At 31.6% G+C, this 25,280-nt stretch overlaps 1 protein-coding gene and 1 non-coding gene across 4 annotated transcripts in view; one reads left to right on the forward strand and one right to left on the reverse strand.

Moving 5' to 3' along the window:
* Positions 1 to 25,280, forward strand: part of Rhp (GTP-Rho-binding protein rhophilin) — a 111,056-nt gene that overhangs the window by 75,973 nt on the left and 9,803 nt on the right. For all 3 annotated transcript variants that reach the window (XM_076404267.1, XM_076404264.1, XM_076404265.1), the window contains exons 3-4: positions 23,254 to 23,444; positions 23,507 to 23,611. In XM_076404267.1, coding sequence (XP_076260382.1) covers positions 23,254 to 23,444; positions 23,507 to 23,611 — 296 coding nt within the window. The remainder of the gene's footprint in view (positions 1 to 23,253; positions 23,445 to 23,506; positions 23,612 to 25,280) is intronic.
* TRNAC-GCA (transfer RNA cysteine (anticodon GCA)) lies at positions 607 to 678 on the reverse strand. Its single transcript has one exon. It is a non-coding gene; the product is annotated as a tRNA-Cys (tRNA).

The following is a 25,280-nucleotide window of genomic DNA, read 5'->3' on the forward strand; positions in this document are numbered from 1 at the left end:
GTATTCCTGTACGTCATACCAAAAACTTATTGAGTGATATACATACATACATAAACTTCAAACCAATATAATTAATTATAAATTATCTAAATTATAAAATAATTAATTATAAAGCCCTTCTCACAAATCTGAAGGTGTTAAATTATGTATCTCTAACTTATATGTTCAATAATTCACTCACAAACACATAGAAAAAAGTAATTTCAAAAATCATTAAGTAATTAATATATCATATAATCATAATCATAACATTTAATGAGTTTAGAAGTTATTTCCCAAATACTAAGTAACACCATGTATTATAACCCATTATGTTATTATATCCCCTCACTAGTATTACAGTCCTGACGACAACCTCACATACGATATTTATTGAGATGGTAGTAACAGGTAAAGATCAGCCTTTAGCCAGAGTCAAAGACTCGATTTTGTCTAGTTTCAGTTGCAATTCACAAATGAAAACTTGGCCTATTAAATGTTTCAATTTTAATTTACATTATTTTAAAATATTAAGCTTATTTTGACATCCAATCGGTAGGTTGTTCAAAAACTATACAAAAGAGCATGTATTCTAATTGAAATTTGAACAAAAAACATAATTCTTAAAGGGGACACCCGGGTTTGAACCGGGGACCTCTCGATCTGCAGTCGAATGCTCTACCACTGAGCTATATCCCCACGACATGCCTATGTTACTAACTTCTTAAATAAGAAAATGATCTAAATTTTATAATATACTGTCATTTATTATTAAATAATGATGAAAATAATATTATATAATAAATTTTAACAGACTATAGTGACGTCTGTTCGAACTTATTTTGTACGTGAGTCAATCTCAGTTTTAGTTCAGTTAGGCTTTGACATACTACAAAATTCTAATCTAAATAAAGTAATTAAACAAAAATGTTATCAAATATAATGTATTTTAACAATACAGTACATCTAAAAACTGCAGTTAATTATACAGCCACAATAATTTATAGGTTAGAATTATAACCTTTTATCACTATTGCTTTCAAAAATTTTGCATACCTCTGACAACCGGACGACTTTGACAGGCTCATTCGTTTACGTGTTCGAACCAATCCGACAGGATTGTGTCGCTTTTTAATTAGAATAAAATGAGAAGGAAAATATTGTCTGATTCTAAAACGAATTTACAAATTGCGGCAGGCAATACGATAAACATCTTTATGACGTATGTACAAAAATTTTTGAATATTAAACTTAAGATATAACATATTGCTCCACATAGTTCGACAGCTATATTTATGTCAATAGATTGGGTAATATCTTATTACGTTATTATAATGAAATTGTGTCAACAAAATTTCCTTAGTCCACAGGATATCTAATAATGAGATCATAGATAATGTTTTAGTAATAACTATATTGGTAACAAGTCGCCATGTTTCTCTCTTATAATAAGAACATGTTTAACTGAAGAAAAAATTGTGATTTTCATCTCCATTCGTAAATAAAATATAAAAATCAAAACTGACATTAGAAATCAAACTTATCAAAAAAGAAGCGAAAGGATATTAACCTAAAATCTCCAATTAGTCCAATATTTATTCAATGTTCAGGGTAGAAAAGATTAAGAAATAGCCTCAAGACACTATCCTGCGGAACTCTAACTAAAATAGGTTTGAATCTTCAGAATGCTTCTGCATGCGATACTCTAAATTTTCTTTCAAAAAGATATAGCTCCAGCAATTGATAATGGTTCTGCGAGAACAATTTGCTCATTTTGGGAATTAGTCTTAAATCTCATACTCGATGAAACTCCTGTGAGATGTCCAAAGAACACTTCAGGGTAACATTTATTTTCTTAAAACGCCTTATTACTCTATGTCTACGCAGTTAATTGTTGAGTGGTGAGTTCAACTCCAAACTGGAAATCTGGTATACTTACAAATGGTTTGACACGTTTTAACAATAGTTTCTCACACAATTCGAATATGACAAGTAGCATTGCGACTATTAATAGTGTTTCATATTGTTTATCAAAAATGTTCATCCAATATTTCATTCACAATGAGGTCCTCAATTCTCCATATTGAAATTGCCACATTTTAAATATTCCAAAGCCAAATTTTTAGACTAACTAAGTAAATTAAATTACTTTCAGTGACAATTTTCATTCATTAAATAATAAAAGTAATAATAATTTAGTACAAATATATTTTCATACCACACAAAACAGTTCAGTCTTCTTATTAAATGACTATTATGGGTAATATTATTATATTTTTCTTTACAAAATGCATAATATGGATGTTAAAACTTGTAGTTTCTGAAGATCGAGCTATGACATCAAAAGAGCTGTTGCACGCTCTATATAAAATTAAAAGTAATATTAATTAATCTAAATGTTCTAAACTTATTATGAAAGCGAATCCTATTTGATTTTTTTGGGCATTTCGTTAATATTATTTAAAACTAAACATTAAAAGCGAAACTAACAAAATTATTATTTATTTACTAATAACGTCGATGTTATTGGGAAAACAAATTTACTGACTTCGACAAACAAGCATCCTCTACTGTGTTTAACTTATTTTAAAACTATATTATTAAAAATTGTCAAGTTATTTGGACAAATAATTTTTGATAGTTCAAATTATCCAGCCCATTAATCAACAATTAAGTGTAATAGGTGTTCATTCAATAATTTAATAGAATTTTAACAAATTTTAAAGATATAAACTATGTGCGTTCACTAACAAACGAATAAAATACAATCGAAAATTATTTTTTTAATTGCCATTATTTCGTCACTACAGATGAAACTGATAATTGGTGGAAATAGTGGTGAAAAAAACCCAAAATATTTTTTTATAGATATCTAAATCACTAAATTAATATACGAATATTCATCTAATTCACCATATTTAGTTTCCTCTGGCTTCTAGTTCTTATTTTGCATTGTATTGATCAAAATATTAAATGATCACAACAGACAGATTGACATGAATGTATCCAATTACCCTCTATGACTGGCTTTTTTGTATCGATATCTATTTAATACGTCGTTCATTCAACCTAATGTTGTTTTGAGATGTTATTTTTTATTTTCTGCTAAATCTGAAACATTTTTCTTTATTTTTTGCAGTAGTTTTTATAATATCACGCAACAGTGGTCAATATCTTTTCATTTCGTCGAATTACTGAATCAAATCTGCTATAAAAATATTGAAACTATTCGGATCATCAAATCGTCGACTTAACCCGTGTCAAATTAGCTATTTCGTCCATTATTCTAGTTGTTTTCACAATATTCAGGCGGCGGATTTGTTTTTCTTTTTATTTCGAGTAAATAACTGATTTTTCTGAACAAAAACAAACAAATAACCTTGACCATGGCCTTCCTGTTGTAACTTCGTTGACTATTATCATATGCAATGTACCTACCGCATTATCAAATTCTTTAATTGTTATGAATGATAACGATAAACTTTTTTGTAATCTCAATATTTAAGGATTTTATTTATTATGTCATTATTAATACATTTTGCAACCAAACATATACTAGAATAACTTATTATCATCAGACTTATCCTCAATTTTCAAAAGACCACTTTTCCTTGCAGAAATATTGCATTCCATGAGTCATGAGACATTCCAAAAAGATATGATACCATATACAATTTACTTACAGTTTATGGAAAGCGTATTAGAATTCTTTCAGTTTTTAGCATTAATGTTATCAGCTTTAATCCATCACTCAAATGTTAACTGTAAATCATTTATTAATAACATATTTTTGAAGTTGAATTTTAACCGCGTTTGTTCTGTAATTAATGATGGTTACACTAATGATAAACAGTACAATTCGTATTTCTAAATGAATACATTATACTATTAAGGTCTTGATATGAAATGTATGAAATGAATATTGATATAAAGTATATATTATCATTACAAAAGACATATTAGAGTCGAGTTACTGTATTTTTGATGAGCATACACTGACAATATTGTTCCAATTACATGTACATGTAACATTGAATAATTTGACTTAATTTTCAATAGTTGGTTGTTTGAAACTTACTCCATCAGTATTTCGTAAAAGGAAGCCACAGATAATTATTCAAATCAATTGTCTTAAAATTCTTGAAGTTATACTGTTTACCATATCCAAATCTAATCTGCTATTGACACAAACAATTGCTCTTCCAAAGCCACATGTTGATGCTGCAGTTTTTTCCTAGAGGATGTGGCGGTTATGTATTTATAACAATTAATTTTATGATGACGAAAATTGATCTGAATTTAATACGAGTTACTTCAATTCCATATAAAAGTTGAATTTTCCAATAATCAGTCATATTTCGTTAAATTTGTGTTTTGTATATTCAAACAAATTTGTTATATTTTTCTATACTTTGTTAAGGTCATTACCCATTTTATTTTGTACATGGTCATTGCACTTTTGTGCTTTTTCTAGGTTTTAAGTCATAGAATTGCACGAATAAATAATTCTTCGAAATTTTCTGCCTTGTGTCAATACATTGATGTTAATATTTATGAATCTAGAGATATTTTGTTATAGTTTAAGTCAATTAAAAAAATTCGAACAGATATAACATATGCCTTAAAAAGGCTGATTTTTAATTTTAACAACGTTACGAATTCTAATAATAAAAAGGTTTTTATAGCCAAAGATCTAAGAGCTTAATTATTATAACTCAATGGTGTCAGTAAGATGGGGCTACTGTCATACCGCTTTACTAAAGCCAACATGAAGGTGATTTCGAAATAGAGTTATATTGAATGACCACCACGGAACCCTTCCTTTTTACGGAGATATATCAAAAGTGAATTCTTCAATAGTAATGGAAAAAGGCCAGTTGAATTGAAAAATAGGAAATGCCCATTTTTAGAGCAAATATCTTAATATAACGTAATCTTCCTGAAGTTCGCATCTACTCAAAATCATTCCATAGCTTTCCAATTATACCTCTTGCAACTCCTTCACACACGTCTATTCTATGGATTATTATCTCTCGAGCGCGTTATGGTATTGCTTCATTGAATAAATAGTACTAGAGATATGTGACTTAAAACGATCTTTTAAGAAAAATCTAAATTACTTTTTATTACTGGTCATCACTAGTTATATCTTTTATATTTTGCTTTTAATAATTTTAACATTAGATGAAATGAGCGAATTTGAGGATACTTTATTTTTCCAATAAATTTTAAAAAGTGTTATCAGTGGCATCATTAGTGTTATTAGTTCTTTTATGTTCTCTAAAATTAAGGTAACACTAAAATGTTAAGATAAACATGCTATTTAAATATAACTACGCTATCAAAACAGATTTTAAACTTCAATCCATGAAAAATGCCATTGGAGAAACAATATGACTACAGCATGTTCATACTAATATTGTTGAAAAAGCTTATTCCAGAAATCGATTTAAAGAACTTTAGTACGTTAACACGTTTAAAATCCTGTTATTTTCAAATCGCAGCATCCTATTCTTTAGCCAAAAATACTTTTTAAATAATTTAAATTTGTTAAATACGACCGATATGTGTTATTCAATATTCAAAATCATTTTATAATACGATATTAGAATGGAATGTAGTGAATGAGTCATAACAATCTGAAACATTAATGGGCAATCTTCGAGGCAAATATACAGCATGATAAAATAATTAATCCATTACAAATAGTTCCGATAGTTATTTCCAATCGTAACGGATTATATTAAACCCAAGATCATCAAGGTTAACGTTACACTAAAGCATCATACCGTCTTCCGCAGAATTAAATTTAAGACATTTCACGGTTAATTGATCACTATTAATCAGAAACTAATGGAAAACTATTAGTCGTAATTGAATTTAAAGAACGTTAAATTATTAATAGATAAAAATAAATATTTGTAGTGAGTAGAACATTGGGTTATTCCAAAATAAATATAGAACTCTTGGATTTTATAGTGACAGAAGATACTGACGTTAAACAGTAGGGTTCCGATCCATAACACCAATTTATAGACTATCTCAAAAAATATCTACTCTTATCTAGTCTCGGTACTGAAGTGAGTGAAATGGTTTTACTTGTTGGATTTTACAATTAGAAACAATTACAATCACTATTACAGTTTTTTGGGGCTTTGACTGACACAGGTAAGAGAGATGTTTTATGCATACCGTGTTGCTCATTTGAATGTAAAGACACTTTTATTATTTAATTAATTCATTCGTCAATGGGCAACATTTCTATCTTCCATGGTTTTGAAGGTATTTCAACTACCCTTCATATAATTAGTTCTAAGCTTTTGCGTGTTAGAAAGATGTACAGATAGAAAATAAGTCATATAGCATAACATATAGAATTAAAGCTAGTGGATAAGTCCATAAACAGTTCAGAACGTTATTTAATATTTGGTGAACCGAAATTGCGGGTTAAAAGCACATTCTCAACTGGGGAAACCTATCCATGAATCAACATGTTTGACTGGTTATGTTGGAGTACCTCTTAACAACTACCCTCCAGATGATCCTTTGATTGGATTACTGCTTGCATAACATCCAGTTGAAGATGCCATAAGAAGATGCTGAGACCTGTAGCATTCTTCATGATATATATGTATATGTAGTATTGCGAAGCCATATGGTTTGAGAACTACTAAAGAAATGATTAAAATATTAACCACTGACGGATCGACTGCTATTGTAAATCTGAAGATGATGATGGTCTATTTAAATCTGACTAATCTGATCTATTTTTGTAAAACTTCTAAAACTATTTACAGTTTTGCAATAGGAATATAAGTGTCAGAACTAATAGAATATTGTCTTCTAATGAATTTGGAAGTTTTTGAGCAACCAGAAAAGCTTGTTCTGAAAAGTTTGAAGCCATTTCAGTTTGTATAGGGGTAACGAACTTCAAATAGATGCGGGATTCACATAATACAACGAATCGAATTAACATCTTATATAACAAGCACTTGCTTGGGGTAAGCCTGTTGTATCTGAAGATCAGCAGATTTAAAAGGTCTGATGTCGTATTGCAATTACATAAATTTTAAGGGATTATATGGATTTACAAGGTTACAAAAACATTTTCTCTTTTTTTATAAATATAATATAATAAAAATATCACTTTAGTTTAATTTTAGATATATTAAAAAAGCAATCTTTATTTTTGACAATGATTTTTTTAATATAGATATTCTCCTATTAGTTTAATCGCTTGTTCTTGTTCTTTCGAAGTTAAATTTACTATTCTTAAACTTTTTAAATTCCATAGAACTTTTCATACTTACCTTAAGTTAGCCTTACTATATATTTGAACAAAATGAATGCTCAGCAGCTACATATTTTTCCAAACTAAAGTCTTAAAACTTAAATGAAATAAAACATATATATGCTGATAGAAAATAAAACTTTTTTTAGACATTTTTAACATAGTTTATTGGTATCTTCTCTCGAACAGAGGAAACTTATTTATACACCATATATATAAAAATATACCTTTCTATCACAAGTCAATTCTATTTTAAAGATTTGGGAAAGTTGGTATTTTAGCTTTTGAATAATAGTGTCTAGAGTCTTCTAAAATTGTGTTTTTGGAAACGAATCTATTAGTGTATCTCCTGGGCGGTCTATTAGATTTTCTAAACATTTATTTTTCCATATTTTCAAAACCATATAATCAAAAAATTAATTAGTGTCCATGGGAAACCTATTTGTCATCATATCAATTAAGTTGATATAAATTAAATTGAGATTGATGTCCATGCGAAAACTTTTCATCGTTCTTACAGTTTTAAAATAATGTATTTACTTGGGAGTTCGATATATTTGGTTGCAACGAGTATAAAAAATATCGATATTTTACAAAAAATGTATCCATACTTTTAAGAAAAAATAAAAATAGTGAAATATTAGCCTAAAAAGATTTTTTTTCTAAATATTTCAAGGAATAGTGATGCCGGCTTGGTGGCGCATTGGTAAAGGCGATGGGACGGTCCTCCTACTGTTGCGATAGCCGCAGATTCAAATCCTGCTCGGGCGTGGTTGTAAATTTATGTTTGTGATTGATTAAAATTTGTGAATGTTCTAGGCAAAAGTGTAAAATCCGACAAGGAAAATGATCCCAATCACGCCAGTAACCAGGCTGGATAAGACCGGATGTCTTCTGGGATGATTTCTAAAGTTGGTCACTCGCCAATATATATATATATATATATATATATATATATATATAAATAGTGATATATTTATATCAATTTTTTCTGGATCCCTACTAATAAAATCAAAGACACTCAACAATAATACCTGGCGCTTCATGATAAGTCCATATGACCATATTGCACTAATAGTTCAAATACTACATAAATATTTATCGGAATTACAGCTAGTTTAAATGACCTTCACAAATTCGTCCTTCGTAGTATGCATGTCATTAATAGTGGCCGTTTATAATTCTTCATCGCCAGAAATCGAATCAAGTCATCAGCAGAGTACGCAGATGTTCTGATTATATAAACAGTTATATTTGTAATAAAGACATTAGCTAACAGATGGAAATATTAACGTAGCATGATCCCAAAATATAAAATACAACCCTCATAGAAACAAAAATGGTTGTATTTATTGGATGTAAATTCTGAAACCGAATTAGCTGAAAAACATGTCTAATGAATATCGCAAATGACTTCAATATGAAATGATATAACAGTCAGTTCCATGTATCATATAAAAAATAAATATGATGATTCAATATCAAGGATGTAAATAAAATAAAAGTATAAACTGTTCTATTGAAGAATTATCGAAGAATAGATTCTATAAATAACATCGATTTAAAGATAAACCATTGGTTATTATATCTGGTAGTCTTGATTAAATATGACCCATCGCGTATCCAACTAGGACAGGTCATTTCTTTGCCTGAGGCTGCGGTACGACCGCTTTTCAATTGCGTATCTACGTCATCGTACTCGATGAAATGTTTACGATTTTTATCTCGAATTTTTTAACGTTTTAGTGTCCAAATATTGAAGATTCTCGTTTGAAAATAACTATGGTCTGTTATGGACGTAACATGTTTACGATATATATTTTTTATTTCCTTTTTATTGTTGTTGTGGTCAAGATTGTTAATGTTGATCTTGATTATAAGCAACTCATCAATTTTTTGATACTACATAGAACTGTTATAATACTAGCTGACCCGGCGAACTTTGACCTAGCTAAAAGTCAATGAATATCGTATTACCTTTTTGCTAAACTTAATTTATATTTTTAAAACGAATACAAAAAAAGTTGTAAGATTTTAACTTTTTTAATGCTATGTATTTTGTTGCATCAGTGAAGTACCTTGTGTTATACGACATTTTTCGTTTTGTTATCAGGAGAAAAAACAAGTAAAGTGGATGGTTTGTCGCCACGTGAACATGATAAAATAAACCATGAATAAAATAAAATATTTTTAACAAAAAAATTGAACCGAGCTCAAGAAATAAATAAGGGGCTCACTACAAATTAAAAACTAACCAAACTTAAATCTTTAACACAAAAAAAAAAACATTTTAATATAAAATATGTGAAATAATGAATGTGAATATGAAGTTCAATTTTTTTGTTAAAAATATTTTATTTTTCTATTTTTAGTGTTAGATATTTATTCAATAAATAACGCAGTTATTTTATTTAATATTACAATGGGTAAGTCATACAGATCTTTTAAGTAAACAACAACAAAAAGTTATTATCCCCGCCGGGATCGAACCCACAACCTCCGGTTGGGAGCTAAATGCTTTAACCATTAGACTATAGAAGCAGTTTTCTATGATATTTCTACGAGGTCTTATGTGATGTAGTTAGTGCTGAGAAAGCAAACTGAGTGGCTTTTGACTGAACGACTTCCGATTTTCCGTCACATCAGCTCAGCAATAACATTATACACAAATATCTGATTATTTTAGATAAAAATCATGTGAAAACTTTGCACATGCTTTTTAAATATGAGCGTTTCCCTTTGTTTTCCCCCTTCCCTCAACAGATCCTGATTTGGTTCTTATGGGAACACCTCGGAAGTGCATTCTTTCGAATAAAAAATGTATTTTGAAAATTTCCCCACAATTGACAGAGAAATCGGCGAACATACATTAAAAAATATATACAGCCAAACATAGAACCTACTCCTTTTTTGAAGTCGGTTAAAAAAACAACAAATTTTCTGAATTCAGATCATAAACACTCAAAGACTAGCCTTGTGATTTGTCATTCATCATGGCGAATGCAGGAAACGGAAATTGAACTTGTTTAAAGGGCATATGGATTGAGGTAAACGGAATCCTTGGAATGAGAACTCCTTGCCTTTGATTTGTTCTGTGAGTATAGTCGCGTTCATGACATTGATCATCAGTTTTCTTGTCGCCAAATGCATTTTCCACTATTTTCCATTGAATTTATATTCTATAAAATGTAGTATTTCACTGATTTATAATGGACATCAATTATTACGAATAAGTTACAAAGGTACGTGAAGTGAGCTGTCAATTTCGGATGATCGCGAAATGCCAGACCTAATTTAATTAAAAATTAATTTTCTGTATAATTTTGTTCCGTTCATTTTTCACTAAAATGTAAGTTCCATTTTGACGGTGTTGAATAATCTTATAGTAATGTACAAGTATTATTACAATTTTTTTTTATTTTTTCTTAAAATGATAAAATTTTCATAATACTGTTGATTTTGAAAAGTCTCAACTCGTCTTATTTGAATTGAAATTCTTTAGACGAACTACATTTTAATCGAAAATAATTTTTCAATAAACAATTATCGCGTTTTTGATTTTGCAAGATCATATCGCTCGCGGTTGCATGGCCGAAATCCATGAAAACCTACACAGAAATGCATGAACGGGTATTACCTGCCCACAATATTCACCAAACATTGGCAGTGAGCCGACACTTTGATGACCTTACGAAACCTTTTGTTTTTCTTTCAGTACTACTACAAATATAACAAGAATTAGTGACTAGCAATATTTTGTTAGTTGTTTAGCATAATTTTTCAATAAAATTTTTCCCCAAAATTAAATGATTGCATTTTTTTTTATTACTCTTCGTGAGTCCACAATCTGTCCTATTGGCAATAAGTATTTCTTCTGTCTATATTATATATACATGGCATGTAGAAAATCACTTCATTAAGCAATCTTCTCTATAAAATATTATCTTAATTAATTAGTCTTATTCTAAAGCTTATTCTAAAGTCTACATATGTCCAGTAATCAGATCAGATGGTGTTAAACGTTTTAGTCTACGCACTTCACTATCACGTCGCATATTTAGCTGATTAGCGAGTACATTGGGATGCACTGACACTCTTTCGAAGTACTTCACACAAACACGTTGAATTACACTCGTTATAGGTTCTAGAGGAATATCGCGTTGTATCACTTTATTTGAAATATAGTACGGAGCATCAACAATGGCACGCAACACCTTATTTTGGAACCGTTGAATGATGGATATATTAGATTTGCTAGCGGTACCCCATAGTTGAATTCCATATGTCCAAATGGGCTTGAGTATAGACTCATACAGCAATACCTTGTTATCTAATGATAACTTGGATTTGCGCCCAATGAGCCAATACATTTGATATAATTTTAGTCCCAGTTGTTTCCGTTTAGAGAGTATGTGCTTCTTCCAGGTTAGGCATCGATCTAAGTGCATACCAAGATATTTAACATGCTCTGCTTGGAGGAGTTGAGGATGATTGATATTCACTGGAGGACATGTTCTTCTACGCAGGGTAAACGTTATATGCGTGGATTTTGATTCATTGGCTTTAATGCGCCATGTCTTCAACCATAATTGTATTTGCTCCAGGTGGGTTTGTAGGTTTATTGATGCTGTGACTGGATCTTCATGGGATGCTAAGATTGCTGTATCGTCTGCATATGTTGCCACAGTAGTTATTTTTGTGGTGGGCAGATCAGCCGTATACAGAAGATACAGTACTGGACCCAGTACACTACCTTGCGGAACTCCTGAATATATGGGATTTAATTCGGTATGTTCATCGCCTTGATTTACAATAAAATGTCTGTCAGTGAGATACGATTTTAGTAGCTGATAGTCCGGATGAGGGAGAAGTTTCTTTAGTTTAACCTGCAAGACCGTATGCCATACTTTGTCAAAAGCCTGAGATATGTCTAGGAAAGCAGCCGAACAATATCTTTTGGCATTTAGGTCAGCGTTTATTTTGTTTACAAGTCTATGCACTTGTTCTATAATCCCATGCTTATTGCGAAAGCCAAACTGATGTTCTGGAATAATTTTTCTTTTTTCTATTATATAGTTTAGCTTTTTTATGTATAATTTCTCGAAAACTTTGGAGATTATTGGTAATAAAATGATTGCATATAATAGTTCAAGGACAAACAAAAATACAGGTTTTTGCAAATCTCACGAATCTAGACTTTCAATGTGATTAGTAGACATAATTTAGCATGGTCACTATAAAACATATAAGCAAATATTATATAATATAATTATTGTTATGAGTGTCTCAATAGATCTCAATCAATAGATATTCAGATTATATATATTATAGTCTGTGAATGTGACCATTTCTATTTTATTTCATAGTTTATCATATTTTTATAATAATTTTATGTCATTTATTGTAGTATATGTCATTTAAAGAACCTCATTTTCAATCATGGGTTCTTCAAATCTAGCATAACATTTAAGACAGTCTATTAAGCTTGTATACAATTTAGTGTAGCTCAGATATAGATAATCTTCAAAAATGTATATTGTGTTCTTATTGCAACAGCCTTAAATGAAATATTAAATAATTTTTACTAATTTATCAGAGAAACAATATAATTAAACAAACAGTTAACGAAAAACTTCAATTTCGACATTCGCTCTTCCACCAAAGTCACAAAGTCACGTGTCACCTTTCAGTTTTCTATGAGCAATGTTGAATATCTTCATACTTAATACTCTAATACATTCCGGAAACAAACACCACATTTCAGTTTGGAAATTACCTTTTTTTAATAACGTTGTAATTGTATTCACTATTACTAGGAACTGCTGGTACTAAATCATTTTAATATTGGTTTAAAAAATGAATTTTTTGTTTCCCCTGTAGTTTTGCGAGTACAGTTGACCTTCAAATAAGGACACGGTACATTGCCTAACAATTAGTTCATTTCACGGTAAAAGGCCTACGCAATTTCCAACCTAATCTTTTTAACATTATTGGTTCCTAACTATTTAAACTTTTCATTTTTAAATATGACTTCAGCGGGGGTGGCTGGATAGCTATTTGGTTTGTTTACTTCTTATCGATAATAATTATTGGCATTCATTCATATATCTTCAAGTGAACTTAATTTGCTACGTTCGACAGAGAATAGAGACCATGTTGGCTACATGGCTACAGATGTTAATTTTAAAATACATTCAATATCAGTGACAAAATCAATCAAATTAGTAAAAGTATTGTCAAAATCAATTGTTTCGGTAAACATTCAACCTATACTCGTTAGGTCGTCGAAATACAACGTGGGGCAAAACTCCATCTACCATTTTGATTGCCTATAACTTTGCTCCAAGCAAAAGTAAGTTTGGTTTTCATAAAAAGTTTATTTGGTCTTTACATTTTTTTCCTTATGATTGAAAAATTATATCGGCTAAATGGTGACCGCGATTCGCTATGAAAATGTTGGCTCTTTTTAAGGCTATACATTTTTCATGATATCCTGCCACATCGGAGGCTGAATTTCTTCAAATTCGTCACGAATATTGTCTTTAAGATGTTGAATCGTTTGGCCTTTTTCACATAAACTTTTGATTTTAAATAACCCGATAAAAAAAGTCTGGTGTTGTTAAATACGGAGGTCTGGCTGGCCATGATAAATAGCCACTTCGCGAAATTAGTCTTCGTGGAAAAGCGTCATTCAATAATTGAATTGTTGAACGAGCTGTGTGTGCTGTGGCTCCATCTTGCTAAAACCATATGTCTTCTAATCCTTGCTCTTCCATTTCAGGCACAAGAAAATTTCGAATCATGTCTTGGTACCGTTCAGCAGTAACAGTAACTGTCATACCTTGGTCATTTTCAAAAAACCAATGATGTTTCCAGCATGAACACCACACCATACGGTTGTTTTTAGTGGATGCAATGTTGTTTCATGAAGTAACTGATGATTCTATATTCCCCAAAAACCGACTGTTTTGTTTACTGACGTGGCCACTGAGAAGAAAATGGGTTTCATCGCTCATTATCAATTTAGATTCAAAATCTTCAATTTCACCGACAGCCTTAGGATTGCGTTACTGTACTGAACTCGTTGATCAGGATCTCTCGGTTGTAATTTTAGGACTAAGTGAATTTTGTACGGAAATATTTTCAAATCACTTTTCAAAATTCGCTTTCAACTGCGTGCAGAAATGTGTATCTGGGAACCACGTCTCCTAATAGATGTTTCTGGAAACTCTGCAACACTATCGCGCACCAGAGCCACATTTCCAGCGTTACGTTGTCATCTAGAACGAGAACTGTCTGCTGTCATACTGTACTGTCGCATGTAAACTATAAATTATGGTTTTGTGAGGCACTGGACGATTAGGATATTTTTGACGCAATTTCCGCTGAGTGGCAATAATGGAACGATTATTTTCAATAAATATTGTCAATATTTCTGCTCGTTCTTGTGGCCTATATTTATCCATAATAAAATTTGGACGTCTCTACAACACAACGATTAAAGCGAAACTGAGCTAGACATCAAAAAACCAAGATGGCGCGCTATCAAAATGGTAAGGAAGTGCCACGGTAGCCACCTGTGCATTCAATTGTTCTTTGCTCCCAAAAACTTGGCCTTTTGTAGATCACATCTTGGCAAATAACACTAACAAAAAGAAAGAAAATCAATGAATAAAATAATTACATTTGAACTGAAAATATTAATTAACATGATGAATGTTTGAAATGAGTATGTGAATCTAAGGGAACTGATAAGTACCACTAACAAAAATATAGATTAATAATATCAATTTTTTTATTTACCTAAATAGCATATGTGGTTTCATGAAGACAACGCTTCTTGTCACAGTGCCCTTGAGGTACAAACTTTGAACATGTTGAGGCTCTACCAAAAATAATATACGAGAAATGCATAAATGTTTTTTTTCGTACGGTAGCTGTCTAAAAGAAATCCTGTTTAGGATCTTAAATTTAAGAATAGCTAAAAATGCAAAAATATTAAAAGAAATTGGAAATTGAAGTAACATTTGGGCATTATTTGAAGATACATTATATCAATTTTGAGAAAAAGTTTTAGGTAATTCCCATTACTGTGAGAATTTTTGGAATCGGTAAAAACATTCATTGAAAATACAACAGTTATGTAATTTGCAATTTCAATTGTTGCGGACAATACCTGCATGTATATATTTTAGTACAGATTAATGAATTTAACGAATTATTAATAATGCATTTTGGATTTGCAATATCAAAGATCTACGTAACACACTTTACCTTTGTTATTTGTGAAATAAGTGAAATAATAATGAAACAAAAACATATTCAAATGCAAATTTAAGAATGATTAAGTTTTTTAACTGTAGTCGAGACCATTATGATCTTGAATAAAAATAATAAGCAAGTTAAGGTCCAAAAATTGAGGTGCTAAAACAATTTTCTTCGTTGATTATCTCCAAACTGACAAATAATAAATCAAAACTCAATTTATAACTGTAACTTGTGTTACCTTGCTGAAAAAAAAAAAGTTTCCTACCCGTCAAATTTAGTTCTTTCTGACTCATGTCTGAAGAACATTTTTCTAATATATTTTAAAGTCTCCTTTTTACCAACTAGGGATTATCTGGACTGGATCTACTATTTAACTTGGACTCCGAACCACGTTGCTCAGCATTGACCCTACGGACTGGCGAGTGACCAACTTGGAGATCAACCCAGAAGGCATCTGGTCTCACCCAGTCTGGTTACTGGCATGACTGATCCTTTTCCTTGTCGGATTTTGCACTATTGCTACAAACTTTACGACCATGCCACAAAAGGATTTGAACCCGCGACTATCGCAATAGTAGATGGACAGTCCTGTCGCCTTTACCACTGCGTCAACCAAATCAGCAAAAACATAACTTTTTAGCGAACAGCTGTGAAAATATATCTCTATCTTCCAGACCCTTACTTCAGGAATGAAATATATACTAAAAAATCAACAGAAAAATTGCATTGAATAATAAAATGTATTTGTAACGTATTTCAAGCAATTATATCGGGTTTTCTTATCAAACGCCAAAATGTATTCAACTTTTTAAGCTATTTTGATTTCCCTCAACTAATTTTTACTATTTGTAATGCATACAAAGTTATTTTGCTTGATAACACTTGGTACCACATTGTCAGATCCTTCTAATGAAAAGTTCACGCATACCCAGCATACTCACGAGCATACACTTGGCAAATACAACATTAATTTATAGATGTACAAGCATATAAATAAATAAATACAGTGATACGGTAAAAAAAGACACAGATGAAGATATATTTTAGGTAATTTAAATTGAGTTAAATATAATGTTGCATCTAGTAAAATATAAGCATTTGGTTAAACATTTTAAAGTAAATAGAGTTGATAGGTGGTCTGGACATTCGATCTCAGATCTTAATATAGCCAGAGAATTGCATTCGAAGTATATCATGATAAATGGAGGACGTAAGTCCACGACGAACCAAGATAATCTTGCACTGATATAGAGATCGGTCATGAATCGTTCAAATAGACCTAGCAGAGTTTGAAGTGTAAAAGGGAATGTTAAGGTGTAATCTTTTATGGGCATTAAATATAGTCAGATGGTGCAGTCATATTTTTAATGTTATAACTGATAACGAGGAACAGACTCTATTAAGACAGGATGTATACCTATATAATATATAAATGTTTTCATTATATCACAAACATGTATAAAAATATATTTATTGGGAAAAATTCTCGTACATATTGAGCATTTCGAAACCTTGTACATCTAAGGCATGCTGTATTGACTTAAACAAGTGAATAAGAAGGAGATAGGTCTGGTGAGGATTCTAGCTATAGTAAAACTTCCCATTAAAGTTGCAACAATATATAAATTTGCAACTTTTGCAACATGTGGTCGAGCATTGCTATGTACTTGCAACTTTTACTCCCTATTGGTAGTCTTTCAATTGTTCAATCGGTAAACATCACTAGAGATCTATAGTACTAATTTCATTCGGTTGCAGTAGTTCGACATATTCTACTCTTTGCTGATCCAACCATTAAGAATTTATGAGTCAGATATGAACAGTCTGCTTCGGTGTCGATGTGGATAACTCTCAACTCATGACTTCTTGCGTTTGGGAATATCATAGTAGATCCACTTTTAATCGCCAATCGCAATACGGCACGAAAAATCTTCTTTTTGTATGACAAGCAAAACGCTATCAATTTATGGGATAGCTGTTTTTTTCCTTTTAGGTCTTTCGCATCGCATGTAAACGTCCGGAAATAGTTTAATTCATCAATTGCTAGACTGTCTAGTAAGATAGGGTAATTGGTGGGCGAATCAAACAACAAAAGTAATAGGAGCCGACTTGGTGGCGCAGTGGTAAAGGCGACAAGACGGTCCACTTACTGTTGCGATAGTCGCGGGTTCGAATCATGCTGGGCCATGGTCGTTAATTTATGTTTGTGATTATTTATCATTTGTGATTGTTCTTAGGCAGGAGTGCAAAATCCAACAAGGAAAATGATCTCAATCACGCCAGTAACCAGGCTGGGTAAGACTGGATGCCTTCTGGGATGATTTTTAAGTTGCACTCGCCAGTCGGTAGGCTTAATACCGAGGACCGTAGTTCGGAGCCCACGTTAAACTGTAGGTCCAGTCCACATAACCCCTTCGTTGGTAAAAGGAGACTTTAAAATATACAAAAAAAGTAATGGATATCGAAAATTCAATTTTAAGCGTTCTATGATTAACATATGTAGATATTGAATACACCAATAATATCAGATAAAAACTGTTATTTTATATAGATAAATTTCAAAATCCTCGAAATTAACAGTTCTTTATATTGATGCTTTTCATTGGTTATTTTTATCAATAGATATCACTGATCGGAATTTCTATTGGTGGAAAAAAAAATAAAAATTAATTCCTGGTAATATTACAACACGTGTAAAACAAACTGAAACAAGATAAATGCTGGAATTATATAATTGTTCATAAGCTGACGTACGTGGTGTCGATTTCAATTAAAAACGAACTCGATCACAGCGAAGTTTTCCATATAAAGCGCGTTTTAATTAGATTAAATGAAACCGTTTCTATTTATGTATATATTATCGAAAGAAATCGCATGCGATCTTAATGCTCTTGCTTCGACAAAAAAAGGATAAGAACTTATAGTCGGCATTATATAAAACGAATAATTACGTTTATTTATACCAACAAGAAATGTGTAGAAGAATGTCTTCTCGCTCGCGAAGTATCGAGGAAGTTTGTTTTAAAGAAAGATTTTATTTCATTGGAAATATAAAGGTATTATCTCTTGTTTGTTTTTTGAAACTTAAGCTCTTGTGGTATTTAGCATATGATAATTATTTGTAAATCCTTTCAAAATGTATTTTTCCTATCTCCCTTCAAAATTTAATAATAATCTTCTTATCCACTATTATCTTTTTTTATTTAATAAACATGGGCTGAAAAGTCCCGGGCGTAACAAAGAAAACGCTTTTTTTTGTTCAAAATTAGCTTTATTCATCAACGTAATCTCCATCAAAAGCCACACAATCTTTCCAGCGCCGTTCCAATATTTCAATACCACTTTTATAGAACGACTTATCTTTTGCCTCAAAATAGACCTGTCACCAGTTGCTGTCCACTCAGATGATGATTGTTTTGATTCATTTGAAGTGATTGATTCATGTTTCATCCAGTGTCAAATATCGCTGCAAATAGTCCGGTTTGTTAAGTTTAAACATGGCCAAACAGTGCTCAGAATCATCAACACGTTCTTGTTCTTGGTCAAAAGTGAACAAACACGGCACCCAATTTAAACAAGCTTTCTCATATTCAAATGCTCATGAAATATAAAATCAACACGTCCTTTTGATATTTTTAGGGTATTAGTTAACTTATGCAACTTCACTTTACGACCATTCAAAACGATTTTGTGAATTTTTTTAATATTTTCGGGTTTTACCACTTCATTTGGATCAAAAGCGCTTGAACCTCTGTGTTCTGCATCATCGATGTCTCTACGACCACGTTTGAAGTCAGCAAACGTTTTATTAATTCCTTATAACAATTTTTTAACCATTGCTTCGTTTGAAAGGCATTTCTCCCATCAAGAAGCAGTGTAGAATTTAAACAGAAATTGTTTTTGATACGTTGTTTTAAAAATAACAACAGTAATATTATTTTTAGCACAATAATTAATAAACTTATGGGTAGAATATCATGAAATTTTATCACCTTTTTTTGATGGTTAGTACTTACTGAAAAAGAAATGAATGCAACAAAACTGGTGCCATCTATGTGCGATCTTAATGCTCTTGCTTCGACAAAAAAAAAACTGTAAAAACTTTTCAGTCGACATTATATAAAACGAATAATTACGTTTATTTATACCAACAAGGAATGTGTAGAAGAATGTGTTCGCGCTCCGAAGTATCGAGGAAGTTTGTTTTAAAGAAAGGTTTTATTTCACAGGAAATATAAAGGTATTATCTCTTGTTTGTTTTTTGATACTTAATCTCTTGCGGTATTTAGCATATGATAATTATTTGTAAATACTTTCAAAATGTATTTTTTTCTATCTCCCTTCAGTATATAATAATAATCTTCTTATCCACTATTGTCTTTTTTTATATAATAACACATGTGCTGAAGTCTCGGGGTAGCTAAAAAACGCGTTTTTTTTGTTTAAAATTAGCTTTATTCATCAACGTAATCTCCATCAAGAGCCACACAATCTTTTCAGCACCACTCAACAATTCAATACAGTTCAATATTAGTTTTATAGAACGATTTATCTTTTGCCTGTCATCAGTTGCTGTCCACTCAGATGACGATTGTCTTGACACATTTGACTGAAGGGATTGATCCATGTTCATCCATTGTCACATATCACCGCAAAAAATCGGGTTTGTTATGTTTAAACATGGCTAAACACTGCTCAGAACCATCAACACGCTCTTCTTCTTGGTCAACAGTGAGCAACCGCGGTACCCAATTTTAACAGAGCTTTCTCATAGTCAAATGCACTTGCAATTGCACTTGCACTTGTTTTTTGTGCAATATTAAGCTGCAGGACAGTAAAACAGTCCTTATACATCAATCGATCTAAGCCATTTCAGTGGTTTTATCTACGTATTTGACAATAAGCTCTTCAGAACATGATCTTCAACATCCACATTACTGCAACAGAATCGACGAAACTAAAACTGTGCTTGATTGGCTGTTGGAATATCAAAACTATAAACACTGTTAATATACCATATGCCAGGCATACCTTTATCGAATAAAAAAAACTGTAAAATATATCGAATTTTACTGTGCTATTGTATACTGATGTCAATCCTTGACTAAGTTCAAACAAAATTGACTCATCTAGACATAAACCTGTACGAAATATTAACGTTTCAATGCCATGATCACCATCTATTGGAAAAATCGTGCATTATTTTTAATAAACCTAATACGAGGGGGAATAAAATATATACAGTAATTTTACTATTTAACTTAGCACGTAATTCCACTCTAGAGTATTCGATGCTCGAGTGTTCTTTGGTTTATGAGGAGGACAACATCAGTGCTGTTCTAGAGCTTATTGAAGGTGATCGCCAGTTAAGGATTGAAGAAATCTTATCAGAATTGGGTATCAACTATAGAAGTGTTCAAACCATGACAACTAATAAACTTGACTTTAGAAAAATTAGTGCTCGCTGGGTTCCAAGGTTGTTGGCCGAAAATCAAAAACAGGTCAGGTCGGAAACCCTCGAGAAACCTCGTTATAGCCCTAACTTTGTGATTGTTTTCTGTTTGCACCCTTGAAAGAATCACTTGGAGACAAAAGATTTGAAAGCAGTGAAGAAGTCGAAGAGTATGTGCGCAATTAGCTGACAACTCGCCCTCAAACTTTTTATGAATAAGGAATATTCAAGCTGCCAAATCGGCCCCAAAAGTGTGTAGAGCACGGAAAGTGGACTACATTGAAAAATGTTAATTATTTAGTTTGTGTATACCATTGATCAATAAATGTATTTTAGAAAATTACCGTTTATATTTGATTTCCCCACATATAACAACGATAAACTTACAATAGCTCTTATTTCAAAGCTACGTAACAATATACAGATACAGAGTTAGTCATATAAAATATGTTTAACAAAAAATTGAACCGACTTCAAAAATAAATAAGGAACTCATTAAAAAGTAAACAATAATTAAACTTAGGCAAAAAAGTTTAATATTTTTTATTTCTCTTTTTAGTATTAGATATTTACTCCATAAATTACTCAGTTATTTTATTAAGCACTACAATGGATAGCCCAAGTAAAAGTACAGCCCGTATGAGGAAAAATAGGAATAAAGAAACAATGATTAAAAATAAGCAACGTTTGAGTCCTTGCGGTCCGCTACCTAGTCTAGGTGATTTCAAACGATTCTCGATCGATCGATTTCGATCAAATTAGAACAAAAAAAATGCGGCACTGTTGGCAATCGAATCTGCGACCTACCTCCGCGTGTGATCTCAACGTCCTAATCATTCCACCAGGAAACAGTTGGTTACAATGTTTCTACAACGTCTCATATGATATGGTTAATGCTTAAATAGCATTGCAATAACAATGTAGACTGACTTCTACACTGAACTACTTCAGATTTCTCGTCGCATTAGCTTAGCAATAATATTGTACACCAATATCTGATTATTTTAGTTAAAAAAGTATGTGAAAACATTGTACATGCCTTTGATATTCGAGGTTTTCCCTCGATTTCCCCCCTTTCCCCCATCAGATCCTAACTTAGCTCCAGTGGGACCATCTAGGAAGTGCACTCTTTCGAATAAAACAATTTTTGAAAATCCCATAATTGACGTCCATAATTGACGGAGAAATCGGCGACCTTACATTAAAATATATATATATATATACAATCGAACATAGAACCTCCTCCTTTTTTGAAGTCCGTTAAAAATTAAACATTTCAGTACAGTGATATATTACATAACTATCAAATTCTGTCGGGAAGAGTACCAAGGTATTTTCTTGCTCTTTTGTATATGTTTTCTGATCTCTATATTGAGAGAATGCATTCACAAAATTCAACGAGTTTATAACAGATAATGGGAAATATAATAGACATTTCTCCCCTTCATTAATAGAAACTTGAGATTTTAGAATGGTTATAATTATGCAAAATATTAGCTATGAACCAATTTCAAATGAAATATTCAATATTTATTTTATTACTTTCTCTTCCCCAACTTTTAAGAATGATTCACAATAGCGAAGGAAAAACGCTAACATTCAAGATTTTGTTACCACCAAATCTGTCCATATTAATTTTGCGTTGCGGCGAAATAACAAAATCCCAATGATGTCACTTGACGGATGTCCGATTCCTCAAGCAGAGTCAGCTAGTTACTCGAAATACATCTCGATGGTAGGTTAAATAGGAAATATCATCACAAGAAAAAAACAGAGCAGATTAGACTGAAAATCAAGCACTGTACTGGTTAGTTTGAAAATGCTCTGAACATGACTTAAAATCAAAGAGATTGATTTTTCAGTCAATTATAAAGCCAATTTCGACCTATGAGATGCAAATATGGGGTTGCAGAAAATAATCAAACCAACTAGTAATCCAACGAAGCCAAGACAGAACTCTACGATTAATTACCTATGCATATCTCTATGTAGCCAACGCGGAATTACACAATGACCTCGAAATCAAAAGGATATACGAAATGAACCCAAGATTTCGCATTAAAACACAAATAATAAAACATAAATAAGTTTGCTAAATCACAGAAACATGAAAGCGATACAGACTGTATTAATCCCGTACTCGCCTTGCTTGTATATTAATGCAAGTACAACAGAACAGTAGTAATGAATCAATTTGTAAATTAAGATTGTACTAGGCATATCTAATGTAAGATGTAATTAATAAAAAAATATTTTGTTACAGTACAAATGCTGTAATGCCCATGATACCACTAGGACTGAAAGAAACGAAAGAGATCGATTTTCGTGACCCATTCAAAGACTTCATTCTGGAACATTATAGCGAAGATGCCGAGGCTTACGAAGATGCCATCGCCGATTTCATGGACACACGGCAAGCTATGAGGACGCCCTTAAGGGATTCCACGGGAATCGGTATGTTATAATCAATCGATATCAACATAACGATATCGAATTCATTTCTAATTCGATTCCAGGTCTTCTGTTCCGGTACTACAATCAGCTGTATTACGTCGAGAGACGTTTTTTTCCGCCCGATAGATCGTTGGGGATATATTTTGAATGGTTCGATTCCTTAACAGGTATTTATACACAATATTTTCAAATAAAAATTAACCTTAGGCTTATTTCGTAAAATATTATCATGAATTAATTTTTTAAATAAATTTGTTGCTATTGACGTTACCATATCCATTTAGAGTTATTAAGTGCTTGCATGTATTTTAATCAGCTATATCTATTGGTGAAAATTCGAAGTATCAATACGGACTATTAAACAATACAATGTAACTGTTAAATTTGATTGTGTGATCGAATTATTCAGTATATATAGACGCTAATCATAACACGCTCAAAATTGATTTTATATTATTCTTATCTTCTTCTTCTTTATCGGTATTCTTTATTTGTGTTGTTTAAAAAAATCTAGTTATTCGTCACTATTAAAAACGCTTAGAAACTCATGATGCTACATCATATTACAATTGTCTGTTGTGATGTAACAGTTTGGAAGTGGTGATTTTGATGGTAGTGAGCCTCCTGAAGAACCAAAAAGGATTGAAGATAATGAATTACAACATGAAAATTCAGCTCTACACACTTTCAGACAGCTTAGCAGATTATTTCCTAGGAAGATCCAAATGTAGAAAAATGAGTACCACTCGAATAAACCAAAAATGCATTTTCGAATCGTTTCAGTCTTGAGGTTTCATTGCTTTCCAGGCAAAAAGAGAAGTTTTCTGTGGTATATTGTGACTGGTGATGAAACATGTATCCATTATGATAATCTCAAGCAAAAAATCATGGGTTAATACAGGATAATATTCATGGCCATAAAGTATTATTGTGCATATGGGAAAATCAACAAAGTGATTACAAGTTGATAAAGCCAAATAAAAGTGTTGCTGTAGATATTTACCGATATTAATTGAATAACTAGAACAACGTACCGCTGAAAAAAAACAGCAACAGAGAAAAATAGATTCAAAGCTTTGCATAGCATCAGTCAGTCGGTAAGAGTTGTGAAGGATACTATGTTGCAGTTCGAGTAGAAAATTCTTCCTCACTTACTTAAACTGTATTCCAATATGCTTTCAAATACAAAGATACTTTGTATAATATTTTTACCTATAAATTTATACTAAGTATATAAACTTATAGTAAAGTATATATTTATACTACTTAACATTTCATCGACATCTATAGTAATACAGTCCTAACTATTATGTAAAATATACTCAGATTAATATACAATTCAATATACACCATACAAGGCAAGACGTCACTAGCGACACTGTAATTGTTATTCCACTATAATGTGTATATCGATACATACTTACTATGATCTATATCTTCAGTTTATTATTCACTTTATATACAATACAGGGGATAGACATAATAATATGAACATTATTCAATATAGTACATCTTGTTGCACGTTGGTAAAACTGCTTCCGTGTAAATAATGAGATGCGTATGTACTGACCAGTTTACATGCCAAATCTTATAGATTATGTTGTATTATATGATTTGTTCTGCAACGGTTAAAACAAACCTATCGGTGAAATGTGTGATATCTTGTGTTGGGGGCTCAATTGTGAATACTGAATTGTTTAACGTTTCACGAGCGGCAGTATCGACGGTAATAATAACATACACAAAACATGGTAAAGTATCATCGGCCAAAAGGAATAGTGGGCGATGAAACCCACTAGAAACTTAACTGACAGAGATGGACGAACATTAAAACGG

Source organism: Rhynchophorus ferrugineus, unplaced genomic scaffold, assembly GCF_030347505.1.
Source record: "Rhynchophorus ferrugineus isolate W39M unplaced genomic scaffold, kcgeb_rfMv2 rfM4, whole genome shotgun sequence".
NCBI lineage: Eukaryota > Metazoa > Arthropoda > Insecta > Coleoptera > Curculionidae > Rhynchophorus > Rhynchophorus ferrugineus.